Source organism: Macaca fascicularis, chromosome 16 (genome assembly GCF_037993035.2).
Source record: "Macaca fascicularis isolate 582-1 chromosome 16, T2T-MFA8v1.1".
Classification (NCBI taxonomy): Eukaryota; Metazoa; Chordata; class Mammalia; order Primates; family Cercopithecidae; genus Macaca; species Macaca fascicularis.
This window is the reverse complement of record NC_088390.1, coordinates 75,593,242-75,617,696: the sequence shown is the minus strand read 5'-3', so window position 1 is coordinate 75,617,696 and position 24,455 is coordinate 75,593,242. Positions and strand designations below refer to the sequence as shown.

Sequence of the window (24,455 nt, the reverse complement as noted above, 5' to 3'; positions counted from 1 at the left end):
TATTATGAAATCTTTCTCCCACTCTGTGGGTTGTCTGTTAACTGCTAATTATTTCTTTTGCTATGGAGAAGCTTTTTGGTTTAATTAAGTCCCATCTATTTATCTTTTTTTGTTGTTGTTGCATTTGTTTTTGGGTTCTTGGTCATGACGTCTTTGCCCTTTTTTCTGGTGTTATCTTCTCAAATTTTTATGGTTTCAGGTCTTAGATTTAAGTCTTTGATCTATCTTGAGTTGATTTTTGTATAGGGTGAGAGATGAGGATCCAGTTTCATTCTTCTACATGTGGCTTGCCAATTATCCCAGCACCATTTGTTGAGTGGGGTGTCCTTTCCCTACTTTTATGTTTTCGTTTGCTTACTGTTGGAGCAGTAACAGTTCCCAGAGGAATGCCAAGTACTGATAAAATCAACTGGAATCCTCTGTACTTGGCATCAGATCCCTTTGAAATGTGGCCAATCTAGAAGAAGAGTAGATATTTGAAAACAATGAGGAGTGTAGGTATTTTGAGGGGGAAAAGGGAGAAAATGGAACATGTTGTGTGGGCAGTTACCACTGTATACTATTTTCTTTTCTTTTCTTTCCTTTTCTTTCTTTCAAACGGGGTCTTGCTGTGTCTTTTTTGATACAGGGTCTTGCTGCGTCTTCCAGGCTGGAGTGCAGCGATATATATGATCACAGCTCACTGCAGCCTCAGCCTTCTGGGCTCAAGTGATCCCCTTGCCTCAGCCTCCCAAGTAGCTGGGGCTACAGGTGTGCACCACCACATCTGACTAATTTTTTATATTTTTTGTAGAGACAAAATTTTGCCATGTTGCCCAGGCTGGTCTCAAACTCCTGGGCTCAAGCAATATACCAGCCTCTGCCTTCCAAAGTGTTGGGATTATAGGTGAGAGCCACCATGCCTAGCCTCACTGTTTACCATTTCTAAGTCTCATATTTCTATCCTGTTGCCTTGTTACTCTCCCTAATTCTGTAGTCTTTTCCATGAAGCATATCCACTTTTCTAGATACTACGTGTTTTCAAAGACCATTTAAGATGGTGCCCATTCATGTCTTCAACGCATTCAGCCTGCGTTGTGTTCTTGCCATTTGCCATCTGCTTGTACTCATAAAGGTTTTAGTTCCGTTAGCATAGAAAATGTGCTTTATTCACTTTTACATCCCACTCAGCAATTCTGAAACTATTTATGGACTGGAATTATTTATCAATAAAACTGTGATTCATACAAGATTGATTTAATACTTTACTCCTAAACTTTATTTACTTATTACTTTCTAATGACAAATGAAAATTGTATATATTTATTGTGTATAACATGATGTTTGGAAATATATGTATGTTGCAGAATGGTACCTAAACTTTAGATGCAGGTTGTCATATGTTTCAAATGCTGTCTTTATGATTTAAAAACTAATCATGATAACTCAGTTTTTTCATGTTTATTTTTCAGGGGAATTTGGTTTACGGAGATCATCTTTATATTTTCTGAAGCCTTCATATTGGTCAAAGAGCAAAAGAAATTATGAGGAGTTATCAGAGGGCAATGTTAACGGGAATATTAGTTTTAGTGAAATTATTGAGCCTATTTCTTCAGAATTTGTAGGAAAAGAAGCCATAAGGTATGGTTCAATCTTTGGCAATTTATGTATAAGAACTGCTGATGGAATCTGCCACTTTTAAATCCTGTTCTTTAAATATGTATGTATAGTATCTTAGATTTGGTACGTACACCATGATTTTAAAACGTTAATAAGGGCTACTTTTCTCTTTTTCTTTTTTTCTTTGCAACCATTTAGAATAAAGTTGGTGCTAGGTTTGAAATTTTATGTTTCTTTCTTTCTGTTTTTTGAGACGGAATCTCACTCTGTTGCCCAGCCTGGAGCACAGTGGCACAATCTCGGTTCACTGTAACCTCCGCCTCCCAGATTCAAACAATTCTTGTGCCTCAGCCTCTCAAGTAGTTGGGTCTACAGGCATGCGCCACCATGCCTGGCTAATTTTTATATTTTTGGTAGAAACAGGGTTTCACCATGTTGGCCAGACTGGTCTCGAATTCCTAGCCTCAAGTGATCCACCTGCCTTGGCCTCCCAAAGTGCTGGGATTACAGGCATGAGCCACCACACCTGTTTCCTGAAATTTTATGTTTGAATGGAAAATTTTAAAAGTAATAAAACCCGATGTTTATACAATTAATGTTTAAAGCTTTTCCCATTTTGTAGATGGAAACATGATAAATATTAACTCTATAATTTTATTCATGCTACATTGTCTTATATAGCATATTAAATTGTCATCTGTTAATTTCATAGACTTTTAGGGTTTTTTGACATAATTAGAACATTTCATTACTTTAACTTTTAAGAACCAAAGAAATTCATTACTATTCCTTGTTAGGTCAGTCAGTACCAAATTTAGAAATAAAATTAGGTAAAAGAAATAAAATGAAATTAAAAAGTGAAGCATAATATTTTTTAAATTTAAGAAAAATATAAAAATTCCAGAGAGAGTCAAAATACTTAAGATGTAATTTGTTGGCCAGTGGCCTGCTTTCTCAAGGGTAAATTTTAACTGATTAACAAATCATTTCCTTAACACAATATGAAAAAATAAGGTAGAATAAGAAAATCACTTCACATTTGTTAATGGTTTGAAATTTGTGCTGACATGAAATGACATCTGATTTATATCCCCCTTCACTGATGTAACAAGTGTTTGATAATCAGAAATGAAAAAACAATCCATAAATTGCTTAAATCAAATGCTTCACTTAGTTTTAGAAGTTGGGTTGGCATGAAAAATGAATCAATGGCACTTACAATGGAAAGGAATACTATGCTTTTCTCTTGTACCTTCTTTAAAATAATTTTATAGTTGATCCCTGAAAAACACAAGTTTGAACTACACCAGTTCACTTACACATGGAATTTTTTCAGTAAATATATTGGAAATTTTTTTGGAGATTTGCAACAATTTGAAAAAACTCACAGGTGAACTATTAGCCTAGAAATACCAAAAACAAATAAGTTAAGTATGTCATGAATGCATAACATATTTATAGATATTAGTCTATTTTAACATTTACTACCATAAAATATACGTTATACTTTATCAAAGCTTAATGTACACAATACTGACAGACCATACATTATATGCCAATGCACAGTTGAGAGAAATATAAACAAATGTGAAGATGCAGTATTAAATCATAGCTGCATAATATTAACCACAGTATTACTGTACCACTGCAATAATTTTGTAGCACTTTCTTTTGCTGTTATGGTGAGCTTATGTGCTCCAAGTATATACTTCAAATGCCATGTGACTCAGATTATCTCCTTGTGAGCCGTTCATCTCTCCAGTAAATTGCATATCATGATGAAAAGTAATGTCTCAGGGTTCTTGCTTATTTTTTATCATGTTTAGTGCAGTACCATAAGCCTTGAATAGCATCATGGGATCCATAGGAATTGCCACTAGTGATGCTGGAAGTGCTCTCAAGAAGCAGAGAAAGGTCATGACATTATAAGAAAACATTGAATTGCTTGATATTTACCATAGATTGAGGTCTGTGGGTGTGGTTGCCTGTCATTTTGGATAGAGTATGCATCTTGTTAATCTTATAAATAGATGATGTGAATTGATGGCATCGATAAATACAGTATAATACTGTAAATATATATATTTTCCTTATAATGTTCTTAACATTTTCTTTCCTCTAGTATACTTTATAAAAAAATACAGTATTTAACATGTAAAACCTCTGAAATATATGCTAACCAACTGTTTATGTTATCTGCAAGACTTCCTATCAATGGTAGGCTATTAATAGATTAGTTTTAGGGGAGTAAAAATGTTATATGTGAATTTTCAACTGTGTGTGGGAATTGGCACTCCTAACCTGTGTTTTCAAGCATCAATTGTATAGTTATTATCAACTTTATTTGGTTCATTGTTTTAGTAGGAAAGTACTTTATTATTTTATTTTTATTATAAAATATAGCTTTGATAAAAATATACATGTAAACAAACATAAATTGCTTTAAATACTTAAAATATAAAACTTTATATTTCAGAATTAGCGGTATTCAGAAAACATACAGAAAGAAAGGTGAAAATGTGGAGGCTTTGAGAAGTAAGTAGTTTTCCTAGTATTCAGGCCATAGTATTTAAAGTACAAATAGAAAAATAATTTGCATAGCTTGTGGGAAATTTAAACTTCTCTACCATGATTTTCTGTCTTGCTTTTATTTTGTTTTATTTTATTTTATTTTATGTTTTGAGATGGAGTCTCACTCTGTCGCCCAGGTTGTAGTGCAATGACATTCTCTTGGCTCATTGCAACCTCTGCCTCCTGGGTTCAAGTGATTCTCCTGCCTTAGCCTCTTGAGTAGCTGGGATTACAGGTGCATGCTGCCATGCCCAGCTATTTTTTGTATTTTTGTAGAGACAGGGTTTCACCATGTTGGCCAGGCTGGTCTCGAACTCCTGACCTCAGGTGATTCGCCCACCTCAGGCTCCCAAAGTGCTGGAATTATAGGCATGAGCCACTGTGCCCAGCCTGTCTTGCTTTTTGAGATACTTTCATTTATGTGATTAATATTAAAAATAAAACTGACAACATGAAATTTGTAAAAGTAAAATGTAATATCTATTAAAATGAAAAATACTTAATTATTTGAATAAGGCTATGTCCTTGTTTCTCTTTATTATTTTGCATGTATATACATGTTAGTTTTTTTAAAATTCATTTGGCCTATCATAGGGTTTTTCAACCTCAGCACTACTGACATTTTGGTCTTGATAATTCTTTGTTGTGAAGAACTGTTCTTTATTGTAGAATGTTTAGCATTGTGTCAATGTGTTAGTCAGTCCCCAGAACCAATACAATACACACACACCGGTATGAGTGTAGGGTGGGGGATTAGGGGAGGTTTCTTTTAAGTAATTACTTCATGAAATCGTGGGGCCTGGTAAATGTAGACATCTGTAAGGCAGCTTGGAAACTCAGGCAAGAGTTGAAGTTTCAGTCTTGAGTCCAAAATTTGTAGACAGGCTCACAGGCTGCAAACTCATGTAGGAGTCTGTTACATTCTTGAGGCAGGACTCTTCCAAGGAACTTCAGTTTTTTCTCTTAAGGCCTTCAACTGATTGAATAAGGTTTACCATTATTATCAAGACTAATCAAGTTTAAGTCAGATGATTATAAAAGTTAACGACATCTACAACAACATCTACATCAGTATTTGACCAAATAACTGGGCACCATAGCCTAGCCAGGGGGACCCATGAAATTGACCTTCACAGGCAACATCCCTGGCTTTGATCACTGAAGAGAGGAGTTCTGTCTCAAGAATGTAACTAATTATTGCATGAGTTTCCAGCCTGTCAGCCTGTGAATTTTGGACCCAAGACTGCAACTTTAACTCTTGCCTGAGTTTTCAACCTGCCCTACAAATTTTTGGGACTTACTAGACCCCACAATCTTCTCAAGCAATTTCTTAAAATAAACCTTCCCTAATCCTCCAACCCCACACTCATACTTGCTCCATTGTGTGTGTGTGTGTGTGTGTGTGTGTGTATTCTATTGGTTCTGGAGACTGACACACTGCTAAACATCCCTTGCACATTGCTAAACATCCCTTGCACACTGCTAAACATCCTCTCCCAGTTGTAACAACCAAAGATGTCTCCAGGCTTTGCCAAACGTCTTCTAGGAGGCAAATTAATTAATTAAGAAGAAAGTAGGTATAGTGGTATATTAATAGGGCTTTAGTTTGCATTTGCCTAATAACTAATGTTATTAATCACCTTTTTATATGATTATTGGCATTTGGAGGTTTTCCTTTATGAAATGCCTATTTAAGTTCTTTTCACATTTTTGTTTCAAGACCTTTGTTAGATACAGGTATTTAAATATTTGATCTCAGTCTGAGACTTGCCTTTTAATTCTACTAGTAGTATCTTTTGACAAACACAAGTTCTTAATTTGAATGAAGTCCAATTTATGAATCTGTTCTTTTATGGTTATAGTGCTTTTCACATCTTTTTATTCAACATTGGAGATTATATATAACCTCCAATGTAAGTTATTGGAATAACTAATTAATTATAATTGTAGTAACAATTACAAGTAATTGTTTCTAATGCAAAGAAGCAAGAGAATGAAATAAAAGGCATCCAGATTGGAAAGAATGCAGTAAAATTATTTGCAGTTGACACAATAATCTATTTTTAAAATCTTTTAGATTGACAAAAAATAATAGTGGAACTAAACAGTGAGTTTTGCAAGATGATAGGATACATGATAAATAATGGAAAAATTAATTGTATTTCTATATGTTACCAACACATAATTGGAAATTAAAATTAAAAATAGCATTTAGCATCAAAAATATGCTTACAGGTAAATAAGACAAAAGATGTAAAAGACATATCCTGAAAAGTACAAAACATTGCTGAGAGAAATTAAAGAAGATTTAAATAAATAGAAATACCACGTTCATGAGGCAGAACACTTAACATTTGGTTGTTGAGTTCCCTTTCTTCTTTTAACTTAGATTACTGGCCTTAGGATCTGAGACTTTTTCCTTCTTGTTTTATATTTTAGCCTTCTTAGTCTAGTTTTTGTTGTTGTTGTTTGTTTGTTTTTGAGACAGGGTCTTGCTCTGTCCCCCAGGCTGGAGGGCAGTGGCACAGTCTTGGCTTATCATAGCCCTGACTTCCCAGGCTCAAGTGATTCTCCCACCTCAACCTCACGAGTAGCTGGGACTACAGGTGCCACGAAGCCCAGCTAATTTTTATATTTTTTGTAGAGATGGGGTTTCACCATGTTGCCCAGGCTAGTCTCGAACTCCTGGGCCCAAGTGATCCTCCTGCCTCAGCCTCTCAAAGTGTTGGGATTACAGGCATGAGCCACTGTGCCTGGCCAGCCTAGTTTTTTGATAAGCCATTTCTGCTTCATCATTTCAGATCCCCATCTCCTGTCTTCCTTCATTCCTTTACATATCCATTCAGTGATATTGCTTCATTAAATCTAACCTTTCAAGCCATTTCTATACTGTTAGTTAATTTCTTGTTTTGTTTTTGCTAGTTTATTTAAATGCCCAAATATCCTCGAGAACAAATTTTTGTTTAATTCCCTTGGTAATTCCCAAAAATTGGAACATAGAAAACTCCCAAATATTTCGTATACTCCTAAATCTTACTGTATGAACAAATAAAGTTTATCTTTTTAATTTTTATTTTTATTTTTATTTTTGAGACGGAGTCTTGCTCTGTTGCCCAGGCTGGAGTGCAGTGGCGCGATCTCGGCTCACTACAAGCTCCGCCTCCCGGGTTTATGCCATTCTCCTGCCTCAGCCTCCCGAGTAGCTGGGACTCCAGGCGCCCGCCACCTCGCCCGGCTAGTTTTTCATATTTTTTAGTAGAGACGGAGTTTCACCGTGTTAACCAGGATGGTCTCTATCGCCTGACCTCGTGATCCGCCTGTCTCGGCCTCCCAAAGTGCTGGGATTACAGGCTTGAGCCACCGCACCTGGCCGTTTATTTTTATTTACTTTCCTTACTGTTTATATCATTGACTGTAACAAAGAAGCTATTTTACCTGCTATCAAATATGCTGGTACTTTAAATATGTATTTATAGATATATTGCCTTAAAGATTGCTCCAATATAAATTATCATACATTGCTGAACAGACATAAAAATCACATTTGAGTCTTCTTTTTTCCTGAATTAGATTTGTCGTTTGACATATACGAGGGTCAGATTACTGCCTTACTTGGCCACAGTGGAACCGGAAAGAGCACATTGATGAATATTCTTTGTGGACTCTGCCCACCTTCTGATGGTGAGTTTTCTGTCTCAAAGAAAAAAAAATTCATTGTATATATTATTTAAATGTGTATTGAATAATTTTTGTCAATGATTGGGACCACCTTCCGTATCTGTAAAGTTGTTTTCTCTTTTTCTTGACTATACACATTTGGTTGTTTTTAGTAGAAAATAAAAATGATTGTATCATGTTTAATAAAGTAAAAGGGATCTAATATTATACATATTTCTATGCATATACACACATAGATGTTGTGTATGTGTTTTTATCAATCATTTTCAAGAAAGGATAAATGAATAACCAATAAAGGATAAATGAATGACTATTTGAAGTTGAGAAAATAAATATAGATATCTAAATATACAGCAGTAGTTCAAAAGGCAATAATCATAAATGTTCATACTATCTTCTAAAATAGAATTTTAAAAGCATACCTCAAAAGTATTATTTTGATATGTGATTGTTCGGTAGGTGAGAATTCATTATAGTAGCTCCATATTTTGACAGTAACTAAATAGAGTGGCAGTACAATAAATATTTTACTTTACAAAAGGGCTGAATTGTATTGAATCTGCATTTCAACTCTTTAAATGTTATTTAACTTTTAAAATTAGTTTGATTTTGTTGTTTGTCCTTAGTTGTATCACTCTTTGATTGTAGTCATAATACATTTGTATAAGAATTTATGATTTTTCTCATGATTCTTCATAATGTATGATTGTTTTGCTTTAATAGTTCTTTAGTGGGATATATTAGTGTTCACTTTATAAAAAAGGAGAGCTGGAATTTAAAGAGATTAAGTGATTTGGCCACAACCACACAACTAGTTAGGATAAAATTTATAGTTCTTTAATCCCTCCCCTATTGCATAATGTCTAGAAAATTGTTACTGGAATACAAGTGTAAATAATACATCAATAGATGTTTATATTTAGTGACAAGCTTTTAGTTTCTTGATTTTTCCACTGTGTTATATGACCTGTAAGTGATGGAAAATGAGACTGAAATATAAGTGGATGCAGATCACCAATAATATGGAAATGAGGGTGTGTTGTGCCTTGTAAATTTTTATTAATTTTTACCTGATATGTCTGTTATAACCAAATAAGTAAGTTGTCAGGATACTTCAAAACATACACATTATAAAATAATTAATGTACATTTAAATATATATTTTGCTTTTAGGGTTTGCATCTGTATATGGACACAGAGTCTCAGAAATAGATGAAATGTTTGAAGCAAGAAAAATGATTGGCATTTGTCCACAGTTAGATATACACTTTGATGTTTTGACAGTAGAAGAAAATTTATCAATTTTGGCTTCAATCAAAGGGATACCAGCCAACAATATAATACAAGAAGTATGCTATTCATATAGAAATCTTTACTTTTATTTTCTGTAATCAATAACCTTTTGTAATGACTTGTGCAATAAAAATATGCTTGAAAATCTAAAATCTAAATATAACACTTGTTCTGAGCCAATAAACAGAAAGCTATTACAAAGAATTAGACAGAATTTGGAGTAAATGTTTTAGCATACATAAAAGTTTGTTTCATCTAGAGGATGCTTGCCTGCCTTATTCCTCGCTTCTCTTCCTCTCATCTCCTCTACCCGCTCCCACTTCCACACATACACTAAGAGCCATCACAGTGATCTCTTCTTACTCCTTCCCTACCACCCAAGAAGGCACAAAAGTAAAATCTTTCCCTCAAGAATCTTGTTACCTGTTGTTTTCATAATTATATATGAATATATGTCAAAGGAATTTCCATGCTAAAGGAACACTTTTAAAGTTGATATTAAAATTATTTAAAAACTTATACTACTTAAATATTTAACACATTAAAACTTAAAACATTTAAAAAGTAATATTGATAATTATGTAAATAGTATGATTTTTAAAATAACATTGTTCATGCTTTACTTTTACAGGTGCAGAAGGTTTTACTAGATTTAGACATGCAGACTATCAAAGATAACCAAGCTAAAAAATTAAGTGGTGGTCAAAAAAGAAAGCTGTCATTAGGAATTGCTGTTCTTGGGAACCCAAAGGTAAATAAGTATTACTTTTACAAATGAGCTCATTTTAAATTATGTCGAATTAAAAAGCAGGTTGTAGAAAGATATAATACATTATATAAAGGTTAAGTATACATAAAATACTATATGTTGTTATGGATGCAATCATAGTAATGAGATTTTAAAACTGAAGTCAGAAAGATGTGTAACTGTTTTTTAATTTTAGTACCTTTCAAGGTACTAGAGGTTTTTGGTTACATGGATGAATTATATAGTGGTGACTTCTGAGATTTTAGTGCACCCATCTCCTGAGTAGTATACATTGTACTCAATATGTAGTTTTTTTTATTTCTCACCCCTCTTCCACCCTTCCCCTTCTGAGTTATAACATCTTTATGATAACTGGTTACTTATAGGAAGGAGAATGGAAGATTAGACTTTAGTTATGACTACCACGTCCCTCCCTCCCTCCCTCCCTCCCTCCCTCCCTCCCTCCCTCCCTCCCTCCCTTCCTTCCTTCCTTCCTTCCTTCCTTCCTTCCTTCCTTCCTTCCTTTTCTTTCCTTTCTTTCCTTCTTTTCTTTCTCTCTTTCTTTCATTCTTTCGTTCTTTCTTTCTTTCTTTCTTCTTTCGTAGAGATGAGACCTTGCTATGTTGCCCAGGCTGGTCTTGAACTGGCCTCAAGCTATCCTCCCGCCTTTGCCTTCCAAAGTCTTGGGATTACAGGCATGAGCCACCATGCCTGGCCTCCATGTTTTATTTCTTTAAAAAATGATCTGAAGAAAATGTGGCCAAAAAATAACACTGCTGATTTGGAATGGTAGCTATAATAATATTACTCTCTTGTTCTCTATAGTTAAAAAAAATTTGTTATAGTTAATAACAAAAGTTAAATAGAACAAAATCAAAGGAGTAATTCAGTTTGTCACTGTCCTGCTTTGATTTTGTATGTATTTGTTTTATGCTGTTCTGTGTTGTAGAAACAGAGAAACAAACTGATGTACTACTTTACACAAGGCATAAAAACTGACAGGTGCATGCATGCAGCTAGGATGATCTCCTATGGATCCCCACCATCCTGCCACATTCCCCCTGCTGTTGCAGCTGGGGAGTGATTCTGGATCCTGGCTTTATGTTCATTAGTCTTCCTCTTAGTCTCCACCACCATGTTTTTTTTAATATTAAAAATAGTCGTGAAACAAATTGCTTCCCTTGAACTAATATAAAACCATATATTCTTCTCCAAAAAAGCAAGTGTTACATCTGCAAATTTAATTGTTAAGGATAATAGCAATATACTTAATGTTTTGTTTTTTAGTTTATTTGTCTGACTGTTGTTATACTTTTGTGTTATGTATTACAGGCAGCCTTTTAGAATTAAACCAGGGAAAATATTCACATGTCAAATTTATAATTTAAAAAATTTATGTGAACTCAACTATGAATGAAAAAATCTGGTCTAATATATTTCTGATTGAAAATAATAATTTGAAATGGGGCATTTTTTTAGTGTCCATATGTATTTTTAATATTTAGTTTTTCTGAGGATTCCCTGCCCTTCTTCACCTCTTTTCTCACAGATACTGCTGCTAGATGAACCAACAGCTGGAATGGACCCTTGTTCTCGCCATATTGTTTGGAATCTTTTAAAATACAGAAAAGCCAATCGGGTGACAGTGTTCAGTACTCATTTCATGGATGAAGCTGACATTCTTGCAGGTGAGATTTTTGCTTTATTTTCGAAGGCTGAGGTCATGGGCCAAAAGGAAGATGGACATAGAGATGCTAATTCCTGAGGTACAAATAGAGAAGCTTTTACCTCGTGGTATGTTTCCTTCACAAAAAAAGTTTTAAAAAAATTTAAAATGATATATTTTTGCATTGAGAGTCTCCAAGACCATCCCAGGTTTAGTGATGTCCTAGAACTCATAGGACTCAGCACGTAGTCATACTCATGACTATGATTTATTACAGCAAAAGGATACAAAGCTAAATTAGCAAAGGGAAAAGGTATATGAGGCAAAGTCTAGAGGAAACCAGAGTGGAAACTCTTTCCAAGAGTCCTCTCCCAGTGGAGTAGAGAGATATGCTTTAATTTCTTCAGCATTGAGTTGTAACAACATGTGTGAAATATCTACTTGGGAAAGTTAGTATATACTCAGTGTTCAAGATTCTTACTGGCTGCTGATCATATAAACATCTTCTGCCTAGCACATACCAAAGTTCCAGACTCTCCGAAGGAAAGAAGTTGTTCAGCATAAACCACATTGTTTGTACAGGTTAGGCACTGAACCACTCTTATCTGTTTTGAGAATAGTAGGAACCCTCCCAAATCCAAGTTCTCAACGGCCAAGGGCCAACCTTGTAAGCAGGCCTTTCTAAGGATAGAACCTGACCTGCTATGTTAACTCTTTTCTGCACAATTTTATTCATGTACATACATATAAAGAATCCAAGTTTAAGTCAACAATGACTTTTAATGACAAGATACAGAAGTTTGAAGTTCTAGAGCAACTTCTGTCTGCTTATAATATAATCTAATAAAATTGGGCAAGTCATTCATGTCTTCAGTAGTACCTTTGTTTTTAAAAACCCAACAAACTAACATTTGTTCTTCTTATTACTTCTGTCGATTTTTGGAGTTGTTTCTACATTTGGTTATAAAGGAAATTGTGAAAGTGCTTGTATTGGTAAGCCTTTTAGGAAAAATCAGATATTTGGAATAATATATGGAAAGTGGACTCTAGAGTCAGACTCCTTGAGTAGAGTTCCTGGCTTTGTTACTTAATAGCTGTATGAAACATGTAGAAGGAATGTATTTTCTTTTTGCCTTAGTATTCATATCTGAAAAATAGTTGATGATAATCTGGCACCATCCTCATAAGATTGTTGTGATGATTAATGATGTAACATGGATGACTGTCATATGATAAACCATAAAATATAAATGCCAATTATTAATGCTGTTGATAACTTAGAAATTGAAATATAAATATTTATCTGCAGATAGGAAAGCTGTGATATCACAAGGAATGCTGAAATGTGTTGGTTCTTCAATGTTCCTCAAAAGTAAATGGGGGATTGGCTACCGCCTGAGGTATCATTCATTTTTATTGACATTATTCTATATTATACTCTTGCTATACTGTTATTATTTTAGAGGCTTGCTGTCGTATGCTTTGACCATCATTTATGGTACTAAATTTAATTTAAAGCCATCTTAATTTACTTTTGGCTGTTTATTGTATAATCATTAATTATGATTTTTGGTATTCTGTAGCATGTACATAGACAAATATTGTGCCACAGAATCTCTTTCTTCACTGGTTAAACAACATATACCTGCAGCTACTTTATTACAACAGAATGACCAACAACTTGTGTATAGCTTGCCTTTCAAGGACATGGACAAATTTTCAGGTATTACTTACTTTTAAGTTTCTTGGTGTTTGAACTGGGATCTTATATTGGGAATAGGTTTCATTGATTTCCTTTTTGTTTCCTTCTCCATGTAGTATTGCCATGCTCCCAGGTGGCCAGAGTTAATATTCTGTTTCTGCTTTGTTTTTGAAAGCCAGAAAAAATTCAGGAAAAAAAATTTTTTTTACAAACCATGCAAGAAACTGTAACTAATACATTAAATACTTAAGAAAATGTTTAAAAAATGTAAAAATAATTGTGTTTACTTTATTGTCAAGAAAAAAAAGAAATTGCTTGTAGGCCTCCTGAGAGTGAGGCATGTATGTATATAGTTTGTATACATTCTCAGGTTCTTTTTTAGTTTCATGATTTCATAATGAATTATATGACAAATCCTTGAATTCTTTTAATCGAGGCATTATTTTTTAAGTTTTTAACGAGGAACTCAAACTCAGTCTCCTTCCTCTGTTTAGGAATTTCTTGATAGCCAAAAGGATGTTATTGATGTAAGTACATTGTACAGAATTTTCATAGTATTTATCTCATAATCAGAAAAATACTTTTTTTTTAAAGAAAGAAATCACAAATTAAGTGGACTGAAGTACACTTGCCAACTTAACGCACTTTGCCTATCATTCTATCTACTTATACCTACCTATCTCCTATTCTTTAGTAACATTTATGTAGGCTTATTTTCTACCAGATGCTGGTCTGTGCCTTTTGCAATTATTAGTTTATTTCATTATCCCAATATTTCAAGAAATACATGAGATAAATACTATTATTGCTTTCATTTTACAAATGAAGAACTGAGGCATAAAAAGATTTAAGGAACTTGCCCAAGGTAACACAAGTAGAAAGTGGTGGAGCTGAGTTTTGAACCCAGGCAAATCAGTTCCGGAACTCTTGGTTTTCACCACCATACTTTCTTTGTTGTCTCTTATATTTATTTGATAAATTGTCACGGTATTTCACTGGATTTCACAATGTCTTCTGGGATCTCCTGTAGGATGGACCGTAAGACCTCTTAAAGGAATTCATAATGTCAGCACTTTTTCTAATAATACCAAAATGTTATTTGCCTTATTGACCCTCAGCTTCTCATGATTATACAGTGTTTTCTAGAGACTCCATAATATGTGCTATCACAACAGGTCGAATGCAGAAACAAATATGAGAACCCGTCTGTCCTCTGTTAAGACAAACATTAATGAGATTTGCAGAAATATAAAACAACATTCTCTTCTCATTATTTTTGTTTTAAAAGATGCAGTTTTTAAAGATAAAATTGTGTTAATCTGTAATAGGTTTATTTTTTATTATTTTTAAAAAGATGAATAAGTATTCAAATGGTTTTTGTATATTTTCTAATATACATATTTATGTTATTGTTCAATATAGTAACATTCTCAGTTTTAATTTCAAATACTGTAAAATTTTTGTTAGTTTATAATATGATATAGATATAATATGATAATAGATATATTCCTGTAAATAAAATTTCTTTGAGGTCCTTAATTTATAAGAATGTTAAGCCTGTTACTTAGGCTGGAGTTCAGTGCCATGATCACAGCTCACTACAGCCTCAAACTCTTGGGCTCAAGTGATCCTCCCACCTGAGTCTCCTGAGTAGCTAAGACTACAGGCTTGCATCAGTATGCCTAGATAATTTATTTTATTTTTTTAGAGATGGGTCATGGTATGTTGTACGGGCTGTTCATGAACTTATTTTTAAAGGATATTTTACAATAATTTATGATAATATGCTTAACGATATACTGTTCTTTCATTTTCTTTCTTTTAGGTTTGTTTTCCGCCCTAGACAGTCATTCAAATTTGGGTGTCATTTCTTATGGTGTTTCCATGACGACTTTGGAAGATGTATTTTTGAAGCTAGAAGTTGAAGCGGAAATTGACCAAGCAGGTAAAAACAGAACTAACAAAACATTTTAGGCAATGGACCAGACAGATGGTGAATAAGACAAAAATTATATAAATGTGAATTTTATATTATTTTTTGGAAGAAAGGGTAAAAGTATACAAGTAAATAAGTAATGAGATACTTAGTGATAGGAGTTATGCAGGAAATAACGGGGTGGTCTTAGAAGGCAGCGAATTTAGGTTATATCATCAGGAAGGACTTTGTTGAGATGATACTTGACCCGAGGCCTGTATAACAAGAAAAATCAAGTAGGTGAAGATTTTAGGGTAGAAATTTTCAGATAAAGAACTGCAACTGCAAAGATATTAACTGAGGAATGAGTTGGATGTCTTTGAGGAATTAAAAAAAAGGCTACCATGGCCGGAGCCATGGTGAAGATATTACACAGCAAAGTCAGGAGGATACTCAAAGGGATAGATCATGTTTTGCCTTTGAACATCTGGAAAACAATTTCATTTGTTTTCTTACTGTAGTGTGAAGCTATCAGAGAGTTTTAAAGCAAATAGGTACTATGATCTGATTTGAATTTTTAAAAAACACGTTCTGGTTGTTGAATGAGAGGATTAGAAATGAAGTGCGGAAGTAGGAAGACCAGTTAGGAAACTATTATAGTTAATACTACCTTGAACTAGGGTGTCAGTGAAAATAGGGAGGCCAGGTGCAGTGACTGATGCCTATAATCCCAGCACTTTGGGAGGCCAAGGCAGGGAGATCGCTTGAGCCCAGGAGTTCCAGACCAGCCTTGGCAACATGGCAAAACCTTGTTGCTACAAAAAACACAAAATAGCCTGGTGTGGTAGTGTGTGCCTGTAGTTCCAACTACTCTAGAGGCTGAAGTGGGAGAATCACCTGAGCCCAGGAAATCAAGGCTGCAGTGAGCCATGATGACACCACTGCACTCTAGCCTGGGCATCAGAAGGAGACCCTGTTAAAAAAATAAAAGGGGGAAAGAACAGGTTTGGGTTATATTGGTGGTAGTGGTGATGAGTTGCTGATAGATTGAGTGTTAGAGGTTCAGGAGATGGTGGAATGAAGAATAATTCCTAAGCTTTTGGCTTGATAACTGGGAATGAGATTGCCATTTCCTGAAAATAGGGAAAGAGTAGGTATGTGGAAAGAAGGAATGCAGGCACAAGTTTTTTCCTTTTTTTTTTTTTGTTTTTTTGAGATGGAGTCTTGCTCTGTCACCCAGGCTGGAGTGCAGTGGCGCAATCCTGGCTCACTGCAACCTCCGCCTCCCAAGTTCAAGCGATTCTTCTGCCTCAGTCTCCCAAGTAGCTGGGATTACAGGCGCCTGCCACCATGCCCGGCTAATTGTTGTATTTTTTAGTAAAGACAGTGTTTTACCATGTTGGCCAGGCTGGTCTTGAACTGACCTCAGGTGATCCGCCCACCTTGGCCTCCCAAAGTGCTAGGATTACAGGCATGAACCACCGCTCCCAGCCCAGGCATGAATTTTGAGTATATTGTTTGAGATGCATCTGGAGCTAAATGAAGACGTTAGGGCTGAAGATGCAGATTTCGAAGTTACTCATAGATAGATGGTGCTATGGCATTGGATGAAATCTTTTAGTTGGGTAAGGAGTATAGATAAGAATTGAGGGGCAAGCCCCCTGGGTGAGCAGTGGAGAAGGAGCCAAAAGGGCTGACCATGAATGAGCAATTATTACTCTACTTTTTCATGAAAGAGTGAAAATGGAAAAACCTAGAAAAATGGTGTTTTAGGAAAGAGGAAGTGGTCAGTTATTTGTCGATTGCTGTGAAGAATAAGATGAGGACAAAAAGGGTAGTTTTGGTAACGTAAAAGATGGTGAGGGATTTGGCAGAGTGTAAGAGTGTTGATCTTGACAGATCAATTTCACGATGCAGTAAGGAGCAAAGTGGATCTATTTAGTTTACAGTGAGAACATGAGTTGAGGAATCTTTATGATTGAAGGTTAGCAAAATATCTGTAGTGGCAGGTGAGGAGAGCAAAGGAAACCAGGATGTTAGTTCACAGTTGTTAAAAGAGTTGAGATGCTGCAAATACACATTTTGCGTGAATGTCGAGTGGCCGATGATTAAAATCATTGTGATACCAAAGTCAAGAATCAAGCTGAATATATCATCATGGAGTAAACTTGCATTATATTATGCTAAAATAAATCTGAAACTTAAAAAAATCTTCCTAGAATTTAATTATTCATGATTTGGTAGTCAAATTTTAAAAGATTGGCCTTACTGTGTGGGAACAATAATTTGTCAGCATCACTAACTGTAAAGTTGCTCCTGTAGTCCTACATTTATCATCCTAGATGCTCACTTTCAAATGCAGTGAGGAGAAGCCATATGTTTTTGAGTTCTTAATTTTTCTTTTGTTATTATGTCTGGATCAATGAAGATTTATCTGAAAATTAATGTATGTGATTTTGTAGTTTCTCCTTCTTTTGAAATTTTTAAATGATGAAGTTGGTGTTCTGCTTTTAGTTCACCCTCACAAATTGTGGAAGAATCCAAAATAAAACTTTTGTATTGAAAGTGTATGGCCTTAATGGAATTAAATAACTAAAAAAAGAAGTAAGTCTCCCAAATTTGTTTTAATACTTTGAGTACTAGTGTACAGAACCACTATATAAAATTAATATTATATAATCTTATTTCTTTTTATATTATTATCTAAATTAAAAAATACATGTATTGGCCCAAAAGTTACAATGTGCTTCCTAAAGTTATCTAACTAGTACATTCTCTTTAATATTTGCACTAACTGTCAATATTTTTCTGCATCTAAAGTTCTGAATGTCTGTTTTTGAGTTTAAAATAAACCTCAATTGTGTAATATTTTATTCTTGCCATTAAATAAATATATGTTTATGGTTTCATTGGTAGAATTTTAACATAAAGTACATAAATACATTTTTATTCCAAATACATTTGGAATGTTTAACTGTAATTTAAATGAATATTAAATATTAAAATGAAATCTGAATGACATACCTTATTCACACTACTGAATTTGTTATACCTTTTAAGTGTTGTGCTAATAATCTGTATGATCACACTGTCACTGATCATGTACAACCTCAGTAATGCCAGGAAATTACATTGAAGTAGGCATTTGGCTCTTAAACCTTCCAAAGACTAAAGATGAAGTTGAAGGGCAGAATTTGCCTGAAAACTGAGCCTGAGGCTAAATTTTAATTGAGAACTAGTGTAAAGCCAGGAGAGGACTCTCAAACATGGAGATAAGAGAGAAGTCGCGTATATGGTCAGGACATGATGTTAGGTTGTAGTCAGAGAGGAAAAGTTGACATAAAAGTTGGATATTGTACAGATACAGAGATAATAAGATCTTAAATATGCACATGCGTCCAGTTAGATTTTGAACTAGTGGAATTATACCATGTGTCTCCTTTGCATCTGTCCTCTTTTACTCAATATGACATTTGTGAAGTTCAACCATGTTGTTGTGGGTACAGTAGTTGGTTCATTTTCATTGGTTTACACTGTTCTCTTATATTCATATGTTACAACTATTCATCCATTCACCTGTCAGTAGACATTTGGGTTCTTTCCAGGATATGGGTTTTCTAGATAGGGCTCTACTAAGAATGTTCTTATACATGTGTTTTGGTGAAACCTATATTCATACCTCCGTTGGGTTTATACCTGTTGGGGATCTCTTGGATCAAAAGATATACGTATGTTCAGCTTTAATAGATACTGCCAGAATATACGAGAGTTTCATTTGTTCCACATAACTGCCAGACCTATGCTTCTTTAAATTTCCCTGCTTCAGAAAGATTTTATCTTTTTTAATGAATATACTGAAATGTTTGTTTTGTTTTGGCAAATAGATTATAGTGTATTTACTCAGCAGCCACTGGAGGAAGAAATGGATTCAAAATCTTTTGATGAAATGGAACAGAGCTTACTTATTCTTTCTGAAACCAAGGCTTCTCTAGTGAGCACCATGAGCCTTTGGAAACAACAGATGTATACAATAGCAAAGTTTCATTTCTTTACCTTGAAACGTGAAAGTAAATCAGTGAGATCAGTGTAAGTATAATTATCACCCTTATACCTGATGGATTGTTTTTTAAGGATACAAATTGGTTTTACCATCTTAATTTTTAAAATTTTAACATATGTAAATAATTTATATAGTTTTGAAAGATTACCACTATAATTTCACAATGTTAGAGAAAAAAATTACAACGAGTTCATCAAATACCCTGTCTTACACTTTTTAAACTAGCATTTATTGTCTCATCTATAAAGTGAGGAAATAACAAATATTCCCTAATTGTATAATTTTTGAATTACTGTGATTGTATCTTTTTCTTTCTTTCACCTGGGAGCACAGATTCAAGTTTCCTTGAATATGTTAATACACTCCCCATTGTATCTTAAATTTTATTTTGTGTTTCTATTTTTTCACTATTTTTTGCATCTATAGTTAGTTTTTATAACTACTTTTTGTAAATAGCAGGAAAAATGAGTTTTACCTCTATTTATCATATGAGGAAACTGAAAAATAAAGAAGGCTACATAGCTAGTAGATCTGGGATCAAAATGACATCTTTTCAAGTTAGCTTTAGCCTTTCTCTAGGGTACTAGGAACTGAATTATTTGGAGATAACGTTAACCACTTTCATATACCACACACCTATCTTAAGTCCAAAATGGCAGTAGTAATAAGGCTTAATAATTAAGAATAAGAATATAGTTATATGTTTGGAATATGCTAAATTTATATGCTCTTCTTTGACCAAATTCATTGTCAAACAAATGTCAGTCATGTATCTGATTTATTCCTGGGTCGGCATTACTGAAAGAAAAATGTTTATTTAAATCAGCATGTTTCAATGTATTTTATTTTATTTTATTTTTTATACTTTAAGTTCTGGGATATATGTACAGAACTTGCAGGTTTGTTACATAGGTATACACGTGCCATGGTGGTTTGCTGCACTCATCAACCCATCATCTACATTAGGTATTTATCCTAATGCTATCCCTCCCCTAGACCCCACCCTGACAGGCCCCGGTATGTGATGTTCCCCTCCTTGTGTCCATGTGTTCTCATTGTTCAGCTCCCACTTATGAGTGAGAACACGAAGTGTTTGGTTTTCTGTTCCTGTGTTAGTTTTCTGAGAATGATGGTTTCCAGCTTCATCCATGTCCCTGCAAAGGACAAGAACTCATCCTTTTTATGGCTGCATAGTATTCCATGGTGTATATGTGCTACGTTTTCTAAATACCATTCTCATAAAATGCACTCAGAAAAATAATTAAAATACTGGCTGGGCTCAGTGGCTTACACTTGTAATCTCAACACTTTGGGAGGCCAAGGCAGGCAGATCTTGAGGTCAGGAGATCAAGACCATCTTGACCAACATGGTGAAACTCCATCTCTACTAAAAATACAAAAAAAATTAGCTGGGTGTGGTGGTGTACGCCTGTAGTCCCAGCTACTCGGGAGGCTAAGGCAGGAGAATTGCCTGAACCCAGGAGGTGGAGGTTGCAGTGAGCCGAGATCGTGCCACTGCGCTCCAGCCTGACAACAGAGCGAGACTCTGTCTCAAAATAAAATAAAATAAAATACTTCAGTCAGCTTTGACTGCCATAACAAAATACCATTTACTGGGTGGCTTAAACAGAATATATTTTTTCACAATTCTGATGGCTACAGGTCTGAGATCAGAGTGCCAGCATGGTGAGGGCTGTCTTCCTGGCTTGTGGAAGGCCACCATCTCACTGTGTGCCCATATGACCTCTTTGTGTACACTGGCATGTACCCTCTGGTGTCTCTTTTTATAAATGTACTAATCCCATCATGGGGACCCCACCCTCATGATGCCAACTTATGCAGATTACCTTTCTGAAGTCCCATTTCCAAACACCATTATATCGGAGTTAGAACTTCAACATACAAATTTGGGGAGGCACAAACATTCAATCCACAACAAAATGTGTTCCATAGTCAAATACATTTAGAAAATATTACTCTTTTATTCCCTATATTAAAGAGTTATTCATTAGCATAGAAAAACACATGAGATGTTCTGTGGTAAAGAAATTCCTTCAACTTTGTTTAACCTCATGTTCCAAATATTATTTAATTGTGAATATTTTTTAACCTAAATCACTTCTTAACTTATTGTGGAACTGGATCCATGCCATATGCTTTTGAAATCTTGTCAGATATAACAATTTAAGAAATATTTTTTTAAAATTATGGAATATGTGAAAATTATAAATGGCTAAATAAAGTATGATGATCTAAGCTCTCCAACCACTTGTTAGGACACTTACTACATGTAATACAGAGGTATTTTATCAGATAAGTAGCTGCCTTCCAGATAAAAGGGCATTGTAGTATACCTTGCTTTGCCTACTGAGAGCAGCAATGGCAATTAATATGATAAAATTGCGATTAGGATGAGATTTCAAAGATATCAGCCATTCAGAGTTTAATTGTATTTTTATTTGCTTCTCTATATCTAAAATATTTTTGTTCTTATGTGAAAAGTAAATGGGCCCTCTTGCGGTGGCTCACGCCTGAAATCCCAGCACTGTGGAAGGCTGCGGCAAGTGAATCACTTGAGGCCAGGAGTTTAAGACCAGTCTGGCCAACATGGCAAAACCCTGTTTTTAGTAAAGTACAAAAATTAGCTGGGTACAGTGGCACAGGCCAGCCGTCCCACCTACTTGGGAGACTGAGGCATGAGAATCGTTTGAACCTGGGAGGCAGAGGTTGCAGTGAGCTGAGATCTCACCACTGCACTCCAGCCTGGGTGACAGAGCAAGACTCTGTCTCAAAAAAAAAAAAAAAAAAAGGTTAAGATAGAGACAGGACAGGAAGTAATTCCTTCAGGAGTAGAGACAAATATTTGAGACATAACGTCTTGTGCTTTAACAGTTATAACTACGTGTTTACATACTCTTATGAAAATTTAAGGGCGTCACTGATCTAAAATATACTTTTATAACTTTTAATTTTTGTCATATGGTATTGACTTTCTCTCCAGTATTGTCATAAAATCATTTTGGGAAATAGGATTTCTTTTCTTTTTTTTTAGTTTTTTTCCTTTGTTTTTTCAGTTGTTATCTTTTAACTATCTAGAGTTTAAATCTATACCAATGTGGGCTGGGCAAGGTGGCTCACACCTGTAATCCCAGCACTTTGGGAGGCTGAGGCAGGCAAGCTCCTTGTTTGAGCTCAGGAGTTCGAGAGCAGCCTCAGCAACATGGCGAAACCCCACCGCTACAAAAAATAACAAAAATTAGTTGTGTATGGTGGTGTGTGCCTGTAGTCCCAGCTATTCAGGAGGCTAAGGGGAGAAGATTGCTTGAGTCCGGGAGGCGGAGGTTACAGTGAGCTGAGATCACGCCCGTTACACTCCAGCCTGGGTGACAGAACCAGACCCTGTCTCAAATAAAAACAAAGTCCTGATTATCAATGTGAAGGGAGAGTTTTAATTGATTTTCATATTAATGTAATATGTACCATGAGCTGTGTTATTTTTTTCTTTTCAGGTTGCTTCTGCTTTTAATTTTTTTCACAGTTCAGATTTTTATGTTTTTGGTGCATCACTCTTTTAAAAATGCTGTGGTTCCCATCAAACTTGTTCCAGACTTATATTTTCTAAAACCTGGAGAGAAACCTCATAAGTACAAAACAAGTCTGCTTCTTCAAAATTCTACTGGTGAGAGTGTGTGAAGGTCTGTGAATGAGTGTTGGGCATGGAGCGTGGGGTTGAGGGGTGGATAAAGGTCTAGAATTTAGAAATATATTTAAGGTAAAGGCGTGGTCTATCTGCATGAAATCTATAGTTCAATACATCTCTTATTGATGCTGAAGAATATATTACAGTAAATTTTGGTTTACAAATAAATGACAGTTTTGGCCAGGTGTGATGGCTCACACCTGTAATCCCAGCACTTTCGGAGGCCGAGGCAGGTGGATCACCTGAGGTCAGGAGTTTGAGACCAGCCTGGGCAACATGGTGAAACCCCATCTCTACTAAAACTATAAAAATTAGCCAGGCATGGTGACACGCACCTGTAGTCCCAGCTACTCGGGAGGCTGGGCAGGAGAATCGCTTGAACCCGGGAGGCAGAGGTTGCAGTGAGCCAAGATCATACCACTGCATTCCAGTCTGGGCAACAGAGGGAGACTCTGCCTCAAAAAATAAAATAAAATAAGGTAAAAATAAATAAATAGTTTTTTAAAATACTCTAATTTATACTTGGTATAATAGTAAAATTTCTTTTTTTAATAATGTTATTCTTACCAGCATGTTTTATGCTGATAAGTTCATGATGAGCAAAATATACTTCAAAAGTTGAAAAACCCTCTTTACAAAGAGTTATAGTACATAATATTTATAGAAGTATGTGTCTGCATAGAAGTGTTTAATTCTTCAAGGACAGTCTGAAGAATTAGTTAAAACTAAGAAAAATAAGACAGATATAAATCTCTCTAATTGAATACATTAGATTTGTAATGGATATTTTTGGCTTTGCTATTTGTATTCTTACCACATAGTTGTTAAATATGAAAAAAATTTAGACATACAGACTTGAGCAAAGCTCAAAACAAAAAACTGACATAGTGTTCTCATTTTCAAAATGTTAAAAGCTAATACAAACTTGATTCGTATGTGATCAGTTGTTCCTAAAACATCTCCTATTCTGTAACAAACTCTGTGGGGTTTAACCTTTCTAACACTTCACCTACATTCTAGTATCATTCCTTTTTGATTCACTAACTGATTCAAAAAAGACTTTGCCAAATATTAAAGTAATAAGCCTGGCTAGGAATGATTATAAATTACTATTAAAATCATCACTGTTAAAATCTGATGCTTGTTATATTACATAACCTTCATTCTTTGGGGAAAAGATCCATTTATTGATGGATAAATGAGTGAGAACATGGAAAATTACTTGGAGCATGGAAAATTAATGGAAAATTACTCGAATGGAAAATGTTAGGTTTTGCAATTTTTTTCTTTCATTAGGAATTCTCATTTTGGTTTTAAAATACATTTGATATTGCTAACATATAATCCTTACACTATGATAATCTTGACATTTTTTATATGTGTCCAGGGAATTGTACATGTATCTCAAATATTTCTTTTTTTAAAAAGAGGACCTTGGCTTCAAACAAAATCTTTTTGCTTTGAGTTAATTCTCATTAAGCTTTAGAAATTCTAGTATTTTCAGTTTCTCTTTATTTTTTATT

At 34.7% G+C, this 24,455-nt stretch overlaps 1 protein-coding gene across 9 annotated transcripts in view; it reads left to right on the top strand.

Moving 5' to 3' along the window:
- Positions 1 to 24,455, top strand: part of ABCA5 (ATP binding cassette subfamily A member 5) — a 79,882-nt gene that overhangs the window by 28,398 nt on the left and 27,029 nt on the right. For 7 of the 9 annotated variants that reach the window (XR_012426074.1, XR_012426075.1, XM_065531907.2 and 4 more), the window contains exons 10-20: positions 1,452 to 1,620; positions 4,076 to 4,134; positions 7,741 to 7,851; positions 9,022 to 9,197; positions 9,773 to 9,892; positions 11,439 to 11,577; positions 12,865 to 12,955; positions 13,139 to 13,278; positions 15,083 to 15,202; positions 19,057 to 19,258; positions 22,742 to 22,911. Coding sequence is in view for 6 of the 9 variants with exons in the window: in XM_065531907.2 (XP_065387979.1) it covers positions 1,452 to 1,620; positions 4,076 to 4,134; positions 7,741 to 7,851; positions 9,022 to 9,197; positions 9,773 to 9,892; positions 11,439 to 11,577; positions 12,865 to 12,955; positions 13,139 to 13,278; positions 15,083 to 15,202; positions 19,057 to 19,258; positions 22,742 to 22,911 (1,497 nt within the window). In the remaining 3 variants the exon portion in view is untranslated. Of the gene's footprint in view, positions 1 to 1,451; positions 1,621 to 4,075; positions 4,135 to 7,740; positions 7,852 to 9,021; positions 9,198 to 9,772; positions 9,893 to 11,438; positions 11,578 to 12,864; positions 12,956 to 13,138; positions 13,279 to 15,082; positions 15,203 to 19,056; positions 19,259 to 22,741; positions 22,928 to 24,455 lie in introns of all 9 variants that reach the window. The other 2 variants (XR_012426076.1, XM_074020257.1) reach the window with 1 other exon arrangement.